Raw genomic sequence first — 20,320 nt, forward strand, 5'->3', positions numbered from 1 at the left:
GCTTATTGGGCCGTGTATGGGATCGACATCTGGCAGTTGGCCAGATGACGATCAGACAGGACTACAAAATCCCGTCGGATTGTGGCCACCTCAAGGTGGGAATATCTCGTCGCCAAACGAGCAGATCTCTCACTGCCAGAAAAGCTGTGAACGGACATAAGTAATCCATTTTACCTGCATGTGCAGTAGTTTATGATTAGGAATAAAAATCTTACTAAATCAGAATACTCAAGCTATTTGAGTACAGGTATGGGACCTGTTATCCAGAATGGTCGGTTTTTCCATAATTTGCATCTTCACACCTTAAGTCTACTAGAAAATCATGTAAACATTAAATAAACCCAATAGGCTGGTTTTGCTTCAAATAAGGATGAATAATATCTTAGTTGGGATCAAGTACAAGCGACTGTTTTATTATTGCAGAGAAAAAGGAAATCATTAAAATTTTTTTAGATTATTTCATCATAATGGAGTCTATCGGAGACGGCCTTTCCGCAATTCGAAGTTTTCTAATGGATCCCATACCTGTAGTATGTTATTGAATTGCAAATTGTAAGTAACTTTTCAATTGGTCTTCATTATTTCTTCTAAATAGCTTTTTAATTACTTGCCTACTTCTGACTCTAGCTTTCAAATGGGGAGATCACTGACCCCAAATAAACAGAAATGCTCTGTAAGGCTACATATTTTTTGTTATTGCTACTTTTTATTACTCATCTTTCTATTCAGGCCACTCCTGTTCATATTCCGGTCTCCCATTCAAATCAATGCATGGTTGCTAGGGTAATTTGGACCCTAACAACCAGATTGCTGAAATTGCAAACTGGAGAGCTGCTGAATAAAAAGCAAAATAACTCAAAAATGGCTAATAATAAAAAATGAAAACCAATTGCAAATTGTCTTATATCACTCTCTACATCAGACTAAAAGTTAATTTAAAGGTGAACAACCCCTTTAACTTGTGTTTTGCAGCCTTGACTTTTGGACATTTTTCTATAACAGTATCAAACAAGCAAATAGGTCATATAATTGCATGCAGCCAAAACCCATAGAATAATGCAAGTAGAACCCTAAAAGTCCATATAAACACATCAGTGTGATGTTACATGTTTATTTTGCATTTGAGTTGACATTTAGTTTGTGTTCGCTTTCCTGGAGCTGTGACTGAATGACTGATTGGAGCAATGTTTGGGCTGCACGGGGACTCATTGTTGAGATGAATTCTGACCTGGGTATTGTGAGCAGAGAGTTATCACTTGTCAAAGCTCCACTGTACACAGGTAGACGCCAATAGTTTTAGAATGCCGGTGGCAAAAAATAATGTGCCATGCACTGTGGGCCCAATGGTTCCATAGGAATCTTGATTCTGAATCTTACAGTAAATGCCGGGATTCCCAAAGCAAATCCTGGATTTGGTGAATCCCTAACATTTTTCCTCTGATGTATTTAGTTGTATAGGAAACTTAAGTCACTTAAGGGGGTGGTTCACCTTCAAGTTAAGTTTTACTATGTTAATAAGCAACTTTCCAATTGGTCTTCATTTTTATTAAACAGTTTTTTCATTAATTGCCTTCTTCTTCAAGCTCTTTCCAGATTTTAGATGGGGGTCACTGAGCCCGTCTAAAAACAAATGCTCTGTAAGGTTACAAATGTATTGTTATGCTACTTTTTATTACTCGTCTTTCTATCCAGGTCTCTCCTTTTCTTATTCCAGCCTTTTGTGCAAATCAATGCATGGTTGCTAGGTTCATTTGGACCCTAGCAACCGGATTACTGAAATTGCAAACTGGAGAGCTGCTTGAATAAAAAGCTAAATAACTCAAAAACCACAATTAACCTCTCTACATCATATTAAAGTTAACCCAAAGGTGAACAACCCCTTTAATGAGCCTCTCTTTCTCTGTGGTGTTGATGGCACTAATCAGTGTTATATCTAAAAATTACTTGGCCCCACAAGAAAATAATTTTCTATTGGAATGAAACTTTTTTTATAAGCCTGTACTTAAATGTCTTATGAGTCAGTCCCCTCTTATACCTCCTGGGGCCCCCCAGCAGTCACATGGTCTTTTCCTTTCTAGTTACCCCAATGGAACTGATAATTTATTTGTTAGGGTCATCAATCTGATACCCATATTCACCAGAGCAAATGGCACTGGCTTTCTAGTGCTAGCCTTTCCCCAGTGACTTATTATACAGAGCTTTCTGCAAGCAGTGACCTTAGGAGATCAGCTCTCTGGGGCCTGCTCCATGTGGACCCCTGGCTGGGACCTTGCTGCTATTGTCATGCTAATGATCCGCTTCAGTTTGTTTGGGATAAATTCTCCAGGCCGGGGGCTCAGATTTCAAGTGGAAGGGATCTAACTGTTAGTTCCCACGGCTTAATTAGAGCCCCACAGTCTGCTCCTTTTCTCCTATGTTGTTCCAGGATTAGAGTGACCCTTACCTTGCCTCAGGGTCAGCTGTTGTGTTCCAAAACTGAACTGATCTAATGCTCCAAGGAACAAATCCGGCCTGTCTGGTTTGGCATGATAGAAACCACACATCCCTGGATATTTACCACTCAAACAAGCTCATTCAGTCTCACAGTTATTAGTTATACAGTCATTAGTTATTTAGGGTTCTTATGACATTCACACACTCTCTGTGCTCATTTGTATCATATATCTCCTTAGGGCAGATGAGAAGATTCGGGGAGATTAGTCGCCCGGCAACAAATCGCCTCTTCTTCGGGCGACTTATCTCCTCGAATTGCATCCAAGCTGGCTAGAATCTAAATCACCGGCGGGATGGCACTCAGAGCGCTTCGTTTTCCGAAGTCGCCCGAAGTTCCCTCGTGAGGCAACGTCGGAAGACAAAGTGATCCGAATGCCTTCTCACCGGCAATTTAGATTCTAGCCGGCACGAGGCAGTTCAGGGAGATTAGTCGCCCGAAGAAGAGGCGATTTGTTGCCGGGTGAATAAATCTCCCTGAATCTTTTCATCTGTCTCTGCCCTTAAAGGCCATTTACATCCCCTAAGGTAAGCAATGTGGTAGCATCCTCTTGTAGGTTAAAGCTATAAATAAGCAAAGAAGAAAATGCCCTATTCCCACAATAACTGCCCTCACCCTCGGTGTAACTATGTCATGACCTTTTTGACATCTTCAATGCCCTTAGCTATTCCGGGCAGGACAGAGGTTACTACCTCAGACTCCTTTAAAGGGGAAATCACTAGCTTTCTTATGCAGTTTAATTTTTCCTTTTCCCCTTTTCTCTGTTATTACTGGTTAAATTACATTCTAGTTGATAGGGCAACAGCTCCTAGCAATTGGTAAGTAGACATGAGAAAAGCTTTTTAATTTAATAATTTTTACTATTCTACAGATCCCGTCCTGTTCATGCTAGTTAGTCTGTGGCAGTGGGTATGCAGTAGCAAAAGACTGGGTAGTTCACCTTTAAGATCACTTTTAGTATTTTATATAATGGCCACTTCCAAGCATCTTTTAAATTGGTCTTCATTATTTATTCCATATAGTTTTTTTTAATTATTTGCCTTCTTCTTCTTCTTCTTCTTGCCAACTTGGGGGTCAGTGACCCCATATAAAAACAAATGCTCTGTAAAGCTTCAGAGCTACTTTTGCTACGTTTTATTACTCAACTTTCTATTCAGACCCTCTACTATTCATATTCCAGTCTCTCATTCAAATCAGCGCATGGTTGATAGGGTAATTTGGACCCTAGCAACAAGATCACTGAAACTTCAAACCACAGAACTGCTGAATAAAAAGCTAAATAACTCAAAAACCACAAATAATAAAAAATTAAAACCAATTGCAAATTGTCTCAGAATTTCACTCTCTACATCATAGGAAACAGTAACTCAAAGGTGAAAAACCCCTTTAATGTATGGTCAAATGTAAAGGTCTCTTTAGATAAATGAATGCCAGACTATGGGGCTAATTAATTTTGGGTGATTACAGATTTGGGGTGGAAAACCAGCCTGAGGGCCAGATAGAGTCCGATTTTGGCTAAACACTCATATACTGTCCGAGAAATAGCAAATAGCACAGGATGACTGTAATACTTTAATAACAATGTATATATGTGCACATATACATTAACTTTATAATATATGGGTTCAAAGTCTGATGACAAAGCTGGGTTTGAACCCTACATATCTAAAAGCCACTGTTGTAGTGCAATGGCATATGCAACTATATGCAACGGCAATAAAAACCTTGAATCTCTTCCCATTCATTTTAATGAATGAACATGGCTTGGGGCAATTGCCACTAAAATAAAAAGAGAAACAATTCAGAGTATTGTGTTGCCCACCAGTGGAGCCGTGAAATGTGTGGACAATGGAAATTGGGGAAACTGTCTTGACTACATACCCTTTTGCATGGAATGTTCACATTTTACCTAATGACGTCAGTAATGTTTCTATACACAGAGATATCGGCAATATTTAATGTTATGACTAGGTCTAAAGCACCCACATCAAATGTGGGAAAGACATTTTAGAAAGAAAAAAAATTGCTAAAATTATAACTCCCTCTTCTTCTCAGCGTACTGATATTTCTGGCAGCTTGCAGGAAAGGTCATATGGGCCATTTTGCACTGCTTAATCTAGTCAATACAAGGTTTAAGAGCAAAGATCTATTGTAAAGAGGAATTAAAGCTGTCCGGGCCAGATTTTTTTTTAAAGATGTGGCAGCATTCCATTTGCGGGGCCAAAACTATGCCCCTTTCCAATCATCATCTGATCGGCTCATTTCGGTCAGCAGCAAGTCTAGGGCAGAACCCTTAAAGGAGAACTAAACCTTAAAAATGAATGTGACTAAAATGCCATATTTTATGTACGGAACTTATTGCACCAGCCTAAAGTTTCAGCTTGTCAATAGCAGCAATGATCCAGGACTTCAAACTTGTCACAGGGGGTCACCATCTTGGAAAGTGTCTGTGACACTCACATGCTCAGTGGGCTCTGAGCAGCTGTTGAGAAGCAAAGCTTAGGGGTCGTCACTAATTATCCAGCAGAAAATGAGGTTTGTTTCTAATATAAGCTGATGCTACAGGGCTGATTATTAAATTCTGATGCTAGTTGCACTAGTTTCTGTGCTGCCATGTAGTAATTATCTGTATTAATTACTAATCAGCCTTATATTGTGACATTTCTATTCTATGTGTACTGTATATTGTGAGTGGGTCCCTAAGCTCAGTAAGTGACAGCAGCACAGAGCATGTGCAGTGAATCAGCAGAAAAGAAGATGGGGAGCTACTGGGGCATCTTTGGAGACACAGATCTTTACTGCTAAAGGGCTGTGGTTGCATTGGGCTGGTACAGAAACACAAAATATAATGTACAACATTTCTAGCCTATTTCTTTGGTTAAGCTTTAGTTCTCCTTTAACCATTAACCCATATCGTTCTGCCATTTCTGAGCATATTGGGGAAAGATCAGCTCGATTGGCAGCTTCACCAAACGAGTGGATCTTATGGTGTACGGCCACCTTAAGACTGCAGGATTTTATATACAGTAGCTGACCTAGGGGTGGGGCAAATGGATCAGTCGATTTAGTCCCCTACTTGAGCATCCAACTCATCCCACAAAATTCCCTTTTACATATATTAATGTATTAAGAGGTTTGTTTATGCATGAGTTTGAGTAACGTATCTTTCACATAAGACCTTTATTAGAGCCCTATAATCTGCTCTTTTTCTACTATGTTGTTCTCCTGAATCAATGCAAAGATTCCAGTCCTAGGGACGCCATTCATACTAGCTCATCCTAATTATAGACATTGTCTATGCAGGTCTCAGTCCCACAGAGTTCACAAATCAGGGGCCTAAAATACTCCCTTTTTACAACCAATAACTACAACTTTCCATTCTGAACTCCCAGTTCTCACCCTCAAGCTCTCTAGCCTGTACATATGTATATGCCACGCCTGCTTCTAAACACACATATTTATTCTGCACAGATATTCACTGCTTATTCCCTGTTAAACTTTCAACGCTGGCTTAAAGCTCTGAACACCAACTTAATATTCATGTTAAAGGGCCACTATCAGTTATTTGTTTTTGCTCTGCATTTATAATTATTTTACTGGCAATAGTAAGTCACTGTTGCATTATTTTCCATCTGTTTTTGGCTTCTAAGGCATTGATCCCCAAGCAGTGGCTTGTGAGCAACAAGTTGCTCTCCGACCCCTTGGCTGTTGCTCCCAGTGGCCTCAAAGCAGGTGCTTATTTTTGAATTCCAGGCTTGGAGGCAAGTTTTGGTTGTATAAAAACCAGGTCAAACAAAGCCTCCTGTAGGCTGTCAGTCCACTTAAGGGCTACAAATTACCAATCACATCCCATTTTTGAAATCCTTGTGAGCTTTTTGCATGCTAATGTTGCTCTCCAACTTATTATTATATTTAAATATGGCTCACAGGTAAAAGAAAAGTTTGGGGTCTTTCCATAATGACTGCCGCGAAACAGACGATTGCGAAATCATGGAAAACTAAACAAATTTCCTTTGTCGCTACCAAAATCAAGATTGACTGGATTATGGGTCAAGAGAAACTATCCAGTATCTTATTGGACTCCCACCAAAATTTTTTGCGGGTTTGGTCTCCTTGGCTGGCATATAGGCATGGGGCTGACTCTCCAGTAGCTCTTTTGAGTATTTAAGTACTACTTTACCTTGTTGCTCCTTTATGTGTATGAATCTTGTAATTTCAATACTAGGTTTTGTCATTTTGTCAGTGTGACGTTTCTTGAATGTTTCTATCATGGAACGTTTGATGCTCATAGTTTAAAGTAATACTAGGTTATGATGGGGTTTGTACGGAAAAGATTTGATGTCTTGCTATTCCCTGTATGCTTCCTGTACCTTCTGATCGATGTCATACCTGTATTGCACTGCATTTCTTTTTGTTGTAACCAATAAAAATATTGAAATATAAAAAGAAAAGTTTGGGGACCCCTGTATTAAGGTATCTCTGAGTGAACTTTCAGTTTTAGCCCTGCCTAAGCTGTCTTAGATACTCGGGATGACTGGCTACAACCTTCTCTATCACCTCCCCTATCCATATCAACTTGTTACAATCCATATAATAAGAACCATAAAAAGAAGCCAGAAGGGTATGGTTTGATAAGACTGGTACACGAGCAGCCATAATTAAAAACTTCACTGTATGTATATATATATGTATAACTTAATTTCTATAGCACTACTAGTATACTCAGTACTGGTTTATTCATATTAGCAATACATTAAGGGGGTTATTTATTAAAATATGAATGTTAAAATCTCGAAAAATCACTAGAAAACTCACATTTTTAGAGGAAAAAAACAAAAATTTTTGAGATTCATTATACCCAGATGCTGCAAAAAGCCAGAATCCAAAGATCTGCCATCTAAGACCTGTTGAAGTCCCGTATAAGTCAATGGGAGAGGCATCTATTTCAATTTGAAGTTTTCATGGTCTGCTTTGGGTTGAGCCCTAAAATTAGAGCGATTCTGGAAAAAAGGTAGGAAAATTAAAGCAATTCGGGTTTTCACTGGATTTTATTGAGTTTTTCCACGATCTGACAAAATTGAGTTTTTTTATTAATAAATAAGCTAAAATCAGGCATGGGAGTTTGGTCGTGGTTTTTTTTTTTTTAATAAAGTATTACATAAAATTGTATTTTATTAAATAACCCTTTAAATGTATAGACAGGGATGAGAAACAAAATAAACAAATAGAAATATACAGAGCGGTAAAGATAAAAGCCATATGCTGATAGACAGAAGTATGGATGTACCTGCACCATAGCACTTGCTTGGTGAATAACACAGGCACAAGTAGAAGGATAAAAAGTAAAAGATTTGGGCAAAGATTTGGGTTATGGCCTTTAAGTCCAAGACTGGACCTGATAATATTCTAGAGCTCCAAAAGGAAGGATCAGAGTTTATATTGAAAGAGGTTAAGAGAGTGATGATCCTTATGGAAGAATACTCAGAATTGCAAAATCGTGCAAGTAGAGATCTGATTGGTCGCTGTAGTTAACTACTGCAGAGGTTTAACACCACTGTTATTACAGGCATGGGATCCTTTATCCAGAAAGTTTTGAATTACAGGAATTCAATCTCCCATAGACCATGCATTATAATCAAATAACTAATTTTTTTTTTAAAAATTTCCTTTTTCTCTGTCATAATAAAACAGTACCTTGCACCAACTAAGATCCTTATTGGAGGCAACACAATCCTATTGGGCTTATTTCATGTTTAAATATACTGAAGGTTTTTGGAGATCCCTTATCTAGAAAACTCCAGGTCCCAAGCATTCTAGATAACAGGTCCCATACCTGTATATGAGCTAAGGGTAAGGCCAGACGAGGAGATTCGGGGAGTTTTTGTCGCCTGGCGACTTATCACCATGTCTTTTGCGCGACTATCTCCCCAAACTGCCTCAGCGTTTTTTCCCCATAGGCTGCAGCGCAAAATCGCCTGCGCTAATGCACACGCGGCGATGCGTTTCCAATAGTTGCCCAAAGTTGCCCTTTGGGTGACTATTGAAAACGCATCGCCAAGTGTGCATTAGGTCTTCATGTCCTAATAAATTTTTCTACTTTTTACATTTGTTTCTTTATTTTTGGAGATCCTCACATCCTTTTGGATACAGTGTTTTTGGTCTTTGCACCTTGGGACTGAGGTGAACTGTGAGTGTATTCTCCTTTATTATTTCTATCATATTTTTGTACTTTCATTTAATACTTATTTGTTGAGTGGTACCATAGATATTTGCTGTCATGTGGCAGTAGCACAAACCTAAGTATTTTCCGATTTTGCGCTGTAGCCTATGGGGAAAAAACGCTGAGGCTGTTCGGGGAGATAGTCGCGCAAAAGACGTGGCGATAAGTCGCCAGGCGACATAACCTCCCCGAATCTCCTCGTCTGGATTTACCCTAAAAGACATATACTGGATGTTGTTAGTGCTACAGCTTTCTGGGATCATGGGTGATGTTAGGGTGGGAACAGAGTGCTCTAGAGGGAACTTGAATGTTGTCAGTTAAAGGTATATTTCAGTCTATGCCTTTATCATTTATCCAGACAAGTCTCCATTAAGAAAAACAATCTTGGGTTTCACCGTCCAGCACAATGACATTGTTACAGGTGACTGACCGAGGGCAGCTTGACCCAGGCAAGTGCTTCAGCGCCGCACAGTTATTAAATCCCCTAATTAGACAAAAAGCACATACTCACATTTATAGAAAACATTGGGTCGTCTGAATGCGGCGCATTTCTTGTTGTTGCTCTTCCCACTGAATAGAGAGCTTTGAAAATGCCTCCTGTTGTGCATGGAATACATTCATGTCATGCTGACCTGACTGCATATTTAGCAGCTCACTCTGCTAAGCAAGCGGCATTACGTGACTGCAGCCATGGTACCTAGAAGCCAGCCGAACAGACTCATCAATACCCTGCAGATGGCAAAGAAATGGCTTTAAAGGGCAACTGTACCATAATTTCTTCATTTTCTCTATTGACCTTAGGAATTTGTCAAATGGACAAGTATATTTGTTGTCCTTTTGCTTTATTTCCCCAAGCGTCGATTAAAGGGGTGGTTCACATTCAGGTTAACTTTTAGTATGTTAAAGGATGGCCTATTTTTAGCAACTTTTCAACTGGTCTTCTGTTTTTATAGTTTTTTAAAAAAAAAATTTTCCTTCCTCTTTCTGAGTAAACTTTCAAATGGGGGTCACTGCTCCCGGCATCAAAAAATATAATGCTCTGTGAGCATGTTACTTTTTATTACTTTCCTTTCTCTTTAGACTCTCTCTCCCTCTCTCTCTCTGTATATATATAGTCCTGTGTCTCTATCAAACCACTGCCTACTTGCTAGATTAATTTGACCCTAGCATCCAAATAGTTGTTGAAATTCCAAACTGGGAGCTGCTGAACTAACAATTCAGAAACTGCAAATATGAAAAAAATGACCAATAGCAAACGGTCTCAGATTATCATGCTGTACATCATACTAAAAGTTAATTTGAAGGTAAACAACCCAATTCGGTTTTTATTGGCTCATCATGACTAATTTGCTATTGTCTCATGCTGGCTGGCCCCCGAGTTTCCTTTTGATTTTGTTTATTCCCGATGACTTCCCGGGGGCATACTTTTTTATATTGGTCCTATGGTGTCTAGTGATAATTGGGCACCTATACATTTTTATAAAGCCACACAGCAGGTAGCTTACTGCCAGGCAACCCATTCAGTTGACCTTTAACAAAGTCATGCCTCCTAACTGTCATGTAGGACAGTGCTGAATTCCATGGTTTATAATACTTGGGTCATATGTTGGGGTTATTCTGGCTGGGAATGTTTATTTGGTATCGTTTAGTGGAATGCAAGCTGCTTCTTCTCTGTGCTCTAAGTATAGGGCCAGATAATGTATTACAGGCGGAGAATCTGCTGCCCTGCTGCTCTCCTTGCCTTTTGAACTACGGGTGGATTTTGGTGTGAAATGAAAAATGTTGCGTTTCAGTGCAGAAATCTGGCACGTTTGCCTGCTCCGAGTGGAAACAATGCTTAGAGGTGCAGGCAGAGCAGGAGCAGAAAAGCAGCAGGGCAGTGGATTCTCATCCTGCGGAAAAATGAAGGCCAAGATCCGACATCATCTGGCATTAAGGTGGCCATACACGGGCCGATAAAAGAGTCGGCAGCTTATTGGCCCGTGAATGGGGCCCTCCGACAGGCTTCCTTGATCGATATCTGCCCGAAAGTTGGCCAGATGTCAATCGGATGGGAAAAAAATCCCGTCGGATTGCAGCCACATCCGTTCGTTGATTCGGTCCCTTCGATCCGACCGCCCATTAGCCATCGTTAGGATCCGATTGTTGGGCCCTAGGGCCCACGATCGGTTCAGCCCGATATTGCTCAAGGTGGGCATATCAGGGAGAGATCCGGTCATTTGGGGACATTGTCAGTCATAAGTCGCACTCCCCTCAGACTGCAGAAGAGCCTGGACAAAGTCCTCTGAAAAAATATACTAATAATCAGCGATAAACCGGATCCATACCTACAAAGGTTGTGATGAGATAATGCCATAATGAGTCCAATTTGGGTCATCCGTTCCATGTGATATAAATATATCTAGTTCCTGGACAGCTGCTGTGTGGGTACATTTGCCTTAAGATGACCATAGAGGCGCAGATATAATCATATGAAATTTCAATTTTCACAGAATAAAATCTGGATGTCTATGCCCAGTTTTGTATTAAATGAAGGTTGGTTTACTGTCTACCAGCTCTAACTGCAGCTGTGCATCCTTCTGCTTAATGGACATCACTGCCACTAGTGAAATCGGTTTATGTCCTGGGGATATGCCGTTATCTCATGCTGGGGCTTGATCCATATCCACCTAGGCAAACAGCCTCCTCCCCGACTGTGTATCTAGTTCCTGTCTGGTCTGTGTTTCTTATCTAAGGAATGCTCAGCTCCAGTCCTTATGTGGGCTGATTGATAACAGGTATTTAGGGAACCAATTTCTTGCAAGGATTTTGCAAGCCCACGTGGAATGATAAAATATATGATACAATATATGCAGTGGCGTAACTAGATATTACTGGGCCCCACAGCAAATTATTTTTCAGGCCCCTAAAATGTTTTGGGGTTGACTTGTTTCTCCAATATTTATTGAAATTTTATATGAATTAGGGCCCATGGGGCCCCTATACCTCCTGGGCCCCCCTGCAGCCGCAGGGTCTGCTTCCTCTATAGTTACGCCCCTGAATATATGATAAAATATACAACTCATAGGGCAGAGACAGACGAGAATATTCGGGGAGATAAAGAGTCAGGGCACACACTCAGATTCGGGGAGATTAGTCGCTGGTGACAAATCTCCTCTTCTTTGGGGCGACTAATCTCCCCAATCTGCCTTCCCCTGCCTTCCCTCTTGCTAGAATGTAAATAGTCAGCGGGATGGCACTTGGAGCGCTTCGTTTCCACGAGGAAACTTTGGGCGACTTCGGAAAACGAAGCACTCCAAGTGCCATCCCGCTGGCGATTTAGAATCTAGCCGGCGAGGAGGCAGTTCAGGGAGATTAGTCGCCCGAAGAACAGGCGATTTGTCGCCGGGTGACTTAGGGTCAGTGCACACGCTCAGATTCGGGGAGACAAATCTCCTCTTCTTCGAGACGACTAACCTCCTCCTAACTGCCTCTCACTGGCGATTTACATTCTAGCCAGCGGGACGGCACTTGGAGTGCTTCATTTTCCGAAGTCGCCAGAAGTTTCCTTGTGAGGCAACTTCGGCCGACTTCATAAAACGAAGCGATCCGAGTGCCATCCCGCAAGTGATTTAGATTCTAGCAGGCGGGAAGGCAGTTTGGGGAGATTACTCACCCAAAGAAGAGGCGATTTGTTGCCGGGCGACTGAATCTCCCCGAATTTCCACATGTGTCTCTCTGTTTCGGCGATAAAACCCCTTTGTCAAGCATGAAACGTTGCTGTTTTCTGCTAATAAACACGCAAGGGTTGTCCCTGCTTGTAATTGCCTCGGAGTGCCAGTGAATTCTTTTGGAATTGTAGTTCAGCGACATCTTGAGAGCTACAGGTTCCCTGCTGTAGAGACAGCTCTGTATGCCAATCCCATCTCCCCCTGATTTTATTTTTTGAGCCTTAATTTGTTCCACATGCATTCCTACTATAAATGATACACTAATAACCTACATGGGGAATGTTCCATTCAGGGTTTTGCGAGACACATAGTGTTAATTTTAAGTCTTTAATCATCATGTGATGTATGGTGACTATTCCAGACATAATAGATGTTATTCTAATTCAATTCAAGATAACGGAATGTATTCAGCCATAACTAAAACAAACGTCATGTCCTCTAGCGTTGGCACAGAACATTCTAGTGCTGCCTCGAAGAACAGACTTCATGCACATTGCGTTCTAGAGCCACTTTACAAGGAATTAGCCAGACACAGCCAGTCTTTATCAGACAGTTTGGGGGGCACAGGATAGTAGTGAGGATGCTACTTGAAGCTCATATTTCTGCTTTATAAGGCAAAATAATTGTACAGGGATCTATTCATTATTTGATCTATTCACTGTAGTTTTGTTTGTCTATTTATGTGTGTGGCGAGGTGGCTTAAAGGAACAGTAATATCAAAAAATGAGGTTTAAAGTAATTAAGATACTGTATAATGTAGTGTCGCTCTGCACTGATACAACTGGTTTGTTTGTTTCAGAAACCCTACAATAGTTTCACTATAGTTTACATAAACAATCTGCTGTGTAGCCATGGGGGCAGCCATTAAAAGCTGAAAAAGGAGAAAAGGCACAGGATACACAGGAGATAACAGATAAGCTCTGTAGTATACAATGGGATTCTTCAGAAATTATCTGTTATCTACTATGTATCCTGTGCTTGAATGGCTGTTCCCACGGCTACACAGCAGCTTGTTTATATAAACACTAGTTGCAATTCTGAAGCAAACACTCTAGTCTTACCAGTGCAAACAGTGTCGGACTGCCCCACCAGGATACCAGTAAAACTCCCGGTGGGCCCAGGTGTCAGGGGGCTCTCATACTGCTAAACTTTTGGCCTATTTCATGGCCATTCCCTATTTTTAAGAGAAAAAAGAGGCTAAATAGACGGAATAAATGATTATAGTATGTAAAGAAAACAGACTAGGAGAATAGAGGCTGATTGAGTAGAGGAAGAATATTAGTTCTGAGAGTGGACCCCTGGTCTAAGGTTTTATGGTGGGCCCCTGGTCTAAGGTTTTTGGGTGGGCCCCTGGTTGTCCAGTCCGACACCTGAGTGCAAAAGCAAGTGTACACCTTATTTTCATTACTTTTAACAAATTACATTTTTTGATGTTACTGTTCCTTTAAGGTCAGCCCACCCACTCTCCAAAAACCCCTAGTTTTTCTGACGAAACTAGCCCAAGCATGTGTGAGATAGGGACTTTAGATTGTAAGCTCTGTTTCTGTAGGGATTGATGTGACTACATAGGGACTACATGTGGTCCCTACCCTATAGTAAGAGGCCCATTTATCAAAGTCCAAATTTATCTCATTATTTTCGGAAAAATACTCTGACCAAATTTATCCCCCCTTATTTATCAATACATTTCCTGAAAATTTCATGAGCTGGAAAAAACCTGAAAAAATAGTGGAAAAAAAAAATGTATCGTACTAATTTTTCTGATTTTCCACCTGAAAACTCAGATTTTTTCTGATTTTTCCCCTAAAAACCACAAATCTTTGGATTATTGCACGAAACCCAGTGCAAATCAAGATATCTTCTGGACTTCTCCTATTGACTTATATGCAACCTCAGCAGTTCTGAGATGTTGGATTTTCCGGATTCTGACTTTTCCATCCTTGGGGTATAATAAATTTAGAAAAATTTGTATTTTTCACACTAAAAATGTGGATTTTTATAGTTAAAAACACGAATTTTGGGGTTTTTGGCGTTCAGAGTTTAATAAATAACCCCCTTAGTGTAGGAGTATGGGCTTCATTTACTAAGAGTGACCATGATTAGGCAGGGTGTAAAAAAATAGGTGCAAGCTTCCAAGTTTATTGGATGTTGAACCCTGATCTGCCTTTAGCACCTTCATTTCCCCTTGAATACAGTGCTGATATATTGCTGACATGTGCTGATATGCAGCACTGAGGGGTGGGTAGAGGAAAGCACATACATGTCCCATCTTCCACCTTCTACTCGTCCCCTAACTTGCTGAAGTCATTCAGCTGCACAGGTTATGTCTAGGGCCAGACGGCACCAAAATCAGCCTGAAAATCCACAAACTCATTTCAGCCCTTACCATAAGCGCTGTCTATCTTCTTGATAGACAGAGCCTTCAGAATGGTTCTGGATGCTAAATAAAATATCCTGCGTTTTTAACTAGGAGTAAGTTGCAGCACAAGTATGACTGGGTGGAAGTGCTTTCTAAGCGAGTACTAAGGGGCATGACATGTCCTAGGCATTAATAAATGAGGGCCCATGCTTTATGTTACCATCTTTCTGCCATGTTTAGATTCTACGCTTGTGGGCTACGGGTTTTTTAAGGCCAGATTTTGCCAATAGTTGTCTGGCAGCTCAGTACTAGATTTGAACAAAAGATTAAACTAACAATTGAGCTTATATGGGAAGTTTCAGGTGGTTGGCTTTCAAGTCAGTGGTGGATGGCATTGGCAGCGACAGGCACTGTACCAGCATCCTTAAAGCCGGACTTTGGAAATGGTCTTACAAAAAGTATTGGTCTATCACAGACAAGCTATGGGGTTATTCTAATAAAAAGTGCAAAATTAGCCTAGTAACCCACAGCAAAATCTCAGATACTTTCTAACCAGCACCCAGTTTCCAGATTAAACATAGCCATTTATTTCATAATTATCTCCCCTTGCTCTATGCCCCAAACCCTTCCTAAAAAATACATTTCCTTAAATTACACAGTTTACACTGCAAATAATTCACTCTACAATATAAAATTTCATTCCAGAACCAGCAAGTTTATTTTTTTAGTTGTAATATTGGTGTGTAGGAGCATCTCATGTCATTTTGCCTGGTCATGTGCTTTCAGAAAGAGCCTGCACTTTAGGATGGAACTGCTTTCTGGCAGGCTGTTGTTTCTCCTACTCAACGTAACTGGATGTGTCGCAGACTCGCAGTGGGACCTGGATTTTACTATTGAGTGTTGTTCTTATATCTACCAGGCATCTGTTATCTTGTGCTAGGGAGCTGTTATCTGGATACCTTCCCATTGCTCTGTTGTTAAGCTGCTGGGGGAAAAAGGGAAGTGGGTGATATCACTCCAACTTGCAGTACAGCAGTAAAGAGTGACTGAAGTTTATCAGAGCACAAGACACATGACTGGGGGCAGCTGGGAAATTGACAATATGTCTAGCCCCATGTCAGATTTCAAAATTAAATATAAAAAAATCAGTGTAGAATTCTGCCGGAGCAGCACTATTAATTTTGCGTTTTGAAAAAAACATTTTTTTCTCATGACAGTATCCTTTTAGCTTTTCCAACCCCATGAAGTATTCTCCCCAAAAGAGTGTAAAGTCTGTACCAGAGCAACTGCTACAAGCGATACACTGTTGCTAAGAAATGTATTGACTAATATATCAAATTCGAACAACTTGAAGCGTTGGCTTCGATTTAGAGGCTGACACTGGGAAACAAGAGAGTCGGAGAAATAAAACCTGTTCGTGGAAAGGAAACAGTTACAGCAGTTGCCAAACGCCATTAATTATGTTTTACACTCTGAAAACAATAGCGTTTTGTAAAGGTGAACTGCCCCTTTAATCCAAAAAGCATTTAAGGTGGCAGTGACTTCCCCCCAGGGACTCTGTGTCCTGGATAATGGGCAGAGAATGTAAGGACTGGCTTGTTGCACATGCTGTGATGTTCTTGGACGGATTGTAAACCATGAGGAGCAATAAGGGTCAGAGAGCTGGGAAGTTCTTTTATAAGGTGTCAGATGGTGGTCAGTGTTGAGCTGGAGGAAAGGCTGCAGACTGGATTGTTTCCTGCAATCTATCAGCGGGGTCTCATCTCTCTGGAGTAGGAGGAGGAATATTCTGCCTCACTGCAGCTTTCTCACTACTGACTTACCTTTATCAGTGCAGACTTCATCCTGGTGCCAGGAGTCACATCACTGATTAAGAGTAGTGGAACACCATGAAAATAGCCCCCGAAATGTCCTCCATTTAGGGGGCTTCTGTCCCCTTTTCACTGGAAGACTTTTTAACTTTTTTTTTTTTCTTCTGTTCCTCCTTTGACGCGAAGATGGGAAATTCGTATGCAGGGCAACTGAAGACGACGAGATTTGAAGAAGTTCTGCACAATTCCATTGAGGCTTCTCTGAGATCCAATACCCTAGTCCCCAGACCCGTGTTTTCCCAGCTATATTTGGAAGCTGAACAACAGTTCTCATCTCTGGAAGGTAAGCAATTCCCTTTTCTTTAGGTTTTTATATGAGCAAGACTTTTGCCTGTGACGTTGTTTCTTATTACTCCTTGAACCTGCACTCTCAAAATAATGATACTGATAAAAGATCAATACATGAGTGAGTATATTTAAATAAGAATTCATATACACACATAAGGTACTGGTTGTTCCAGATTTTTGTGGGATATCCCAGATAGTTTAATTTTTGATTGATGGGGCATCTATTTCTCTCTCTCTCTAGCTGTCTGTATCTCTCTCACTATCCTTCTATATATCTAGACTGTAAGCCCTACGGGGCAGGGACCTCCATCCTTTTGTCGCCTTGAGACTGAGCACTTATCTGTATTGTAACTACAGGTATACTTTATATTTATATGAATTGTATCTTAATAATGTACTTATTGGTATTCATAATTGGAATGACCCCCTGTTGTGTTTTTCCCTCAAGGAGCGCTATACAAATAAAAATATACATACATACATATCTATCCTGCAGGGGTCAATATCCCGTATCTGAAAATCGGAAAGAGACAAAGGATTAAGACAAACAATATATAAACAATTACAATCATTAAAAATTAAAAATTATTGAACAGTTGTTAAGGCCATTCTATAATGTACTAAAAGTTAACTACCCCTTTAATGTGCATGGCTGCACTGCCTAATGTGCCCAGTGCAGGCTGCACAAATCCCAGGGGTGCAAATGCTCCATGTATGAGTATCACACGTGGTGTTCTCTCTCTTGCTGTGTAATCTTCCGCCACCCACTCTCTTGTTTTGAGGGCACTGACAGACAGTTGTGCGCTTTGCTACACATGACAGCCTACAAGGTGCAGTTTTGCTCCACTTGAGGCATTAGCACTTGTGCCTGTGGGATTTGGAAATGAGGCTCCGGGGTAACAAGTATAAAAGCAGCAGGGCATTAAGCCTGGGGGACATGCTCATTGGCTGATTCGTATGGAAGTTGTTTCTAATTATATATATTAAGCATGCACTGTGCCCCAGACCTTCTCCATCTCCACCTTTAGACCTTCTCCATCTCCACCTTTAGACATCTCTAGCCCATTATTGAGCTGTCCTTGTATTTCATGTAACTCACTATAGTCATTTTTCTCAAGGACACCGTAGTCCATTCTGTGACTATTATTCCTTCTCAGCAAACATTGGGCTCTAGACTGGAAAAATAAATATCCCATAAGAAATAATGATTTAAATTGGTGACACATGCTGAGATTCCATGGAGGTTAGTTGCCCAGCATCAAATCTCTTCTTCGGGCAACTAATCTCCCTGAAAAGTCTTCCTGCCGGCTAGAATGTAAATCGGTGACGGCATGGCACTCGGAGCATTTCGTTTTCCGAAGTTGCCCGAAGTTTCCTTGTGAGGCAACTTTGGGCGACTTCTGAAAACGAAGCACTCTGAGCCATCCTGCCACCGATTTAGATTCTAGCCGGCAGGGAGGCAGTTCGGGGACATTAGTCGCCCAAAGAAGAGCCGATTTGTTGCCGGGCGACTAAATCTCCCCGAATCTGAGCTCTGGGCTCTGTAAATGGTTTGTGGGAAACTTTTTCCATATAAATCTAGCAGGCATAAGCTGTTATAGAAAAGTATTTTGTTTTGATGTGCCCTTTTTTTAAATCCCTTTTTGCCTTCTCCCCAGGAGACGGTAGGAGGAGCAGCTAAGAGAGCCTTTCTCTTTTGTAGCCTGGGGCACGTGCATCCAGACATACTGATGTGGATGTGATAACAATGACTGCCATACAATAAATTCCACAAGGTGTCTAACAGCTCAGACATCTGCTTCTCAGGGGAAAACTCTAATGTAAATAATAGGAACTTTGCAACTTACAGGGTTAGCTGCTGCTGGGACAGGGCTGCCATCAGGAATCACGGGTCCCCATACTACTAAGTTAGCATTGTCAGCCATACCTCCCAACTGTCCTGTTTTTCGCGGGACAGTCCTGATTTTGACAGCTCATCCTGCAATCCTGGGTTTATTACTGAAATGTCCTGACTTTCTCTTTGATGTCCTGCACTGAACAGCCAGAAAAAAATGACAAAGTTAATTGGCTTTTAGCAGAGAGCCCAGAATAGATACTGAGATACTTTTGTAACAATATAAGATAAGCAGGTCTCTTGGGAGAACTTAGACTCACAAGGGTCTGACTGGGGGTCCTGGGGGCCACCGGGACTTGCTGTCCAGGGCCCCCCTCCGGACTCCCTGGCCCCCCTATCGCGACACCACACAAGTACGCAAGAAGCCGCACAAGCGCATGTGCACACAGAGCTGCACTGCGCGCACAGCGATGCACGGTGCCGCAAATTGTTTGTTTTTTTTTTAGGACCAGGAGACAGGAAAGGGGGTCTGGCCCTGCGGGAGCCCACCAGGTTTTTTCCCGGTATCCCGCCGGGCCAGTCAGACCCTTGACTCACAGCTTAAAGGGCAATTCTTCATTAGCAAAACTGTAATAACACGTAAAAACCACAGAAATGTCTTCAAACTTTCATAACCTGACAAATTTTGTAAAATGGACATGGTAATTAGGGGGTGTGGCCACAAAAATGGGCATGGTCAAAATATTTTTGTTCCTCTTTTTATTTTCAAAATGTTGGGAGGTATGTTGTCCTCCCTGCAATTATTAACTTGGGACCCTGCCAGTAAATAGCATGGTACCCTAATGAAAATAAAATGAATTACTGACACATGGCCAAGCCCCTGATCCACCCCAGTCACACCAAATATATTGGAATTCTGCCCATTTTCCCACAAGCTCTAGCCCTTCACAGCCCACAAACAGCACTTGGAGCCTTTCTGCCATGGGGCACTGGACTGTTGTACCCCCCTAATGGTGGTCCTGTGCCGGGTACAAAGGAACTATTGCCTACCTGCCCAGTTCTGAGTTATAAACATCTTTAGATGTCCTATGCTGTAGAATACTACTGTGTTCCTTTCTTGGTTCCCCATTCTTGCTTGTTCTAATGGTAGGGCATGGGAGATTCTTGAAGGGGATTTTTACCTTTGAATTAACTTTTAGTATGATGTAGAGAGTGATATTCTGAGACAATTTGCAATTGGTTTTCATTTTTCATTATTTGTGGTTTTAAATGTTGAGCTTTTTATTCAGCAGCTCTCCAGTTTACAATTTCAGCAATCTGGTCGCTAGGGTCCAAATAACCCTAGCAACCATGCAGTGGTATGAATAAATTACCAGAATATGAAAAAGAGAAAGATGAGTAATAAAATATATCAATAAGAATACATTTGTACCCTTACAGAGCATTTGTTGTCAGTGACCCACATTCAAAAAGCTGGAAAGAGTCAGAAGAAAAAGGCAAATCATTCAAAAACTATAAAAAAAAAATTGAAGGCCAATTGAAAAGCC

The 20,320-nt window shown here is 41.0% G+C and overlaps 1 protein-coding gene across 4 annotated transcripts in view; it reads left to right on the forward strand.

Moving 5' to 3' along the window:
- The window catches only part of greb1.L (growth regulating estrogen receptor binding 1 L homeolog), a 95,260-nt gene that overhangs the window by 14,659 nt on the left and 60,281 nt on the right, over positions 1-20,320 (forward strand). For all 4 annotated transcript variants that reach the window (XM_041563546.1, XM_041563545.1, XM_041563547.1 and 1 more), the window contains exon 2: positions 16,778-16,934. In XM_041563546.1, coding sequence (XP_041419480.1) covers positions 16,778-16,934 — 157 coding nt within the window. The remainder of the gene's footprint in view (positions 1-16,777; positions 16,935-20,320) is intronic.

This window comes from Xenopus laevis, chromosome 5L, assembly GCF_017654675.1.
Source record: "Xenopus laevis strain J_2021 chromosome 5L, Xenopus_laevis_v10.1, whole genome shotgun sequence".
NCBI lineage: Eukaryota > Metazoa > Chordata > Amphibia > Anura > Pipidae > Xenopus > Xenopus laevis.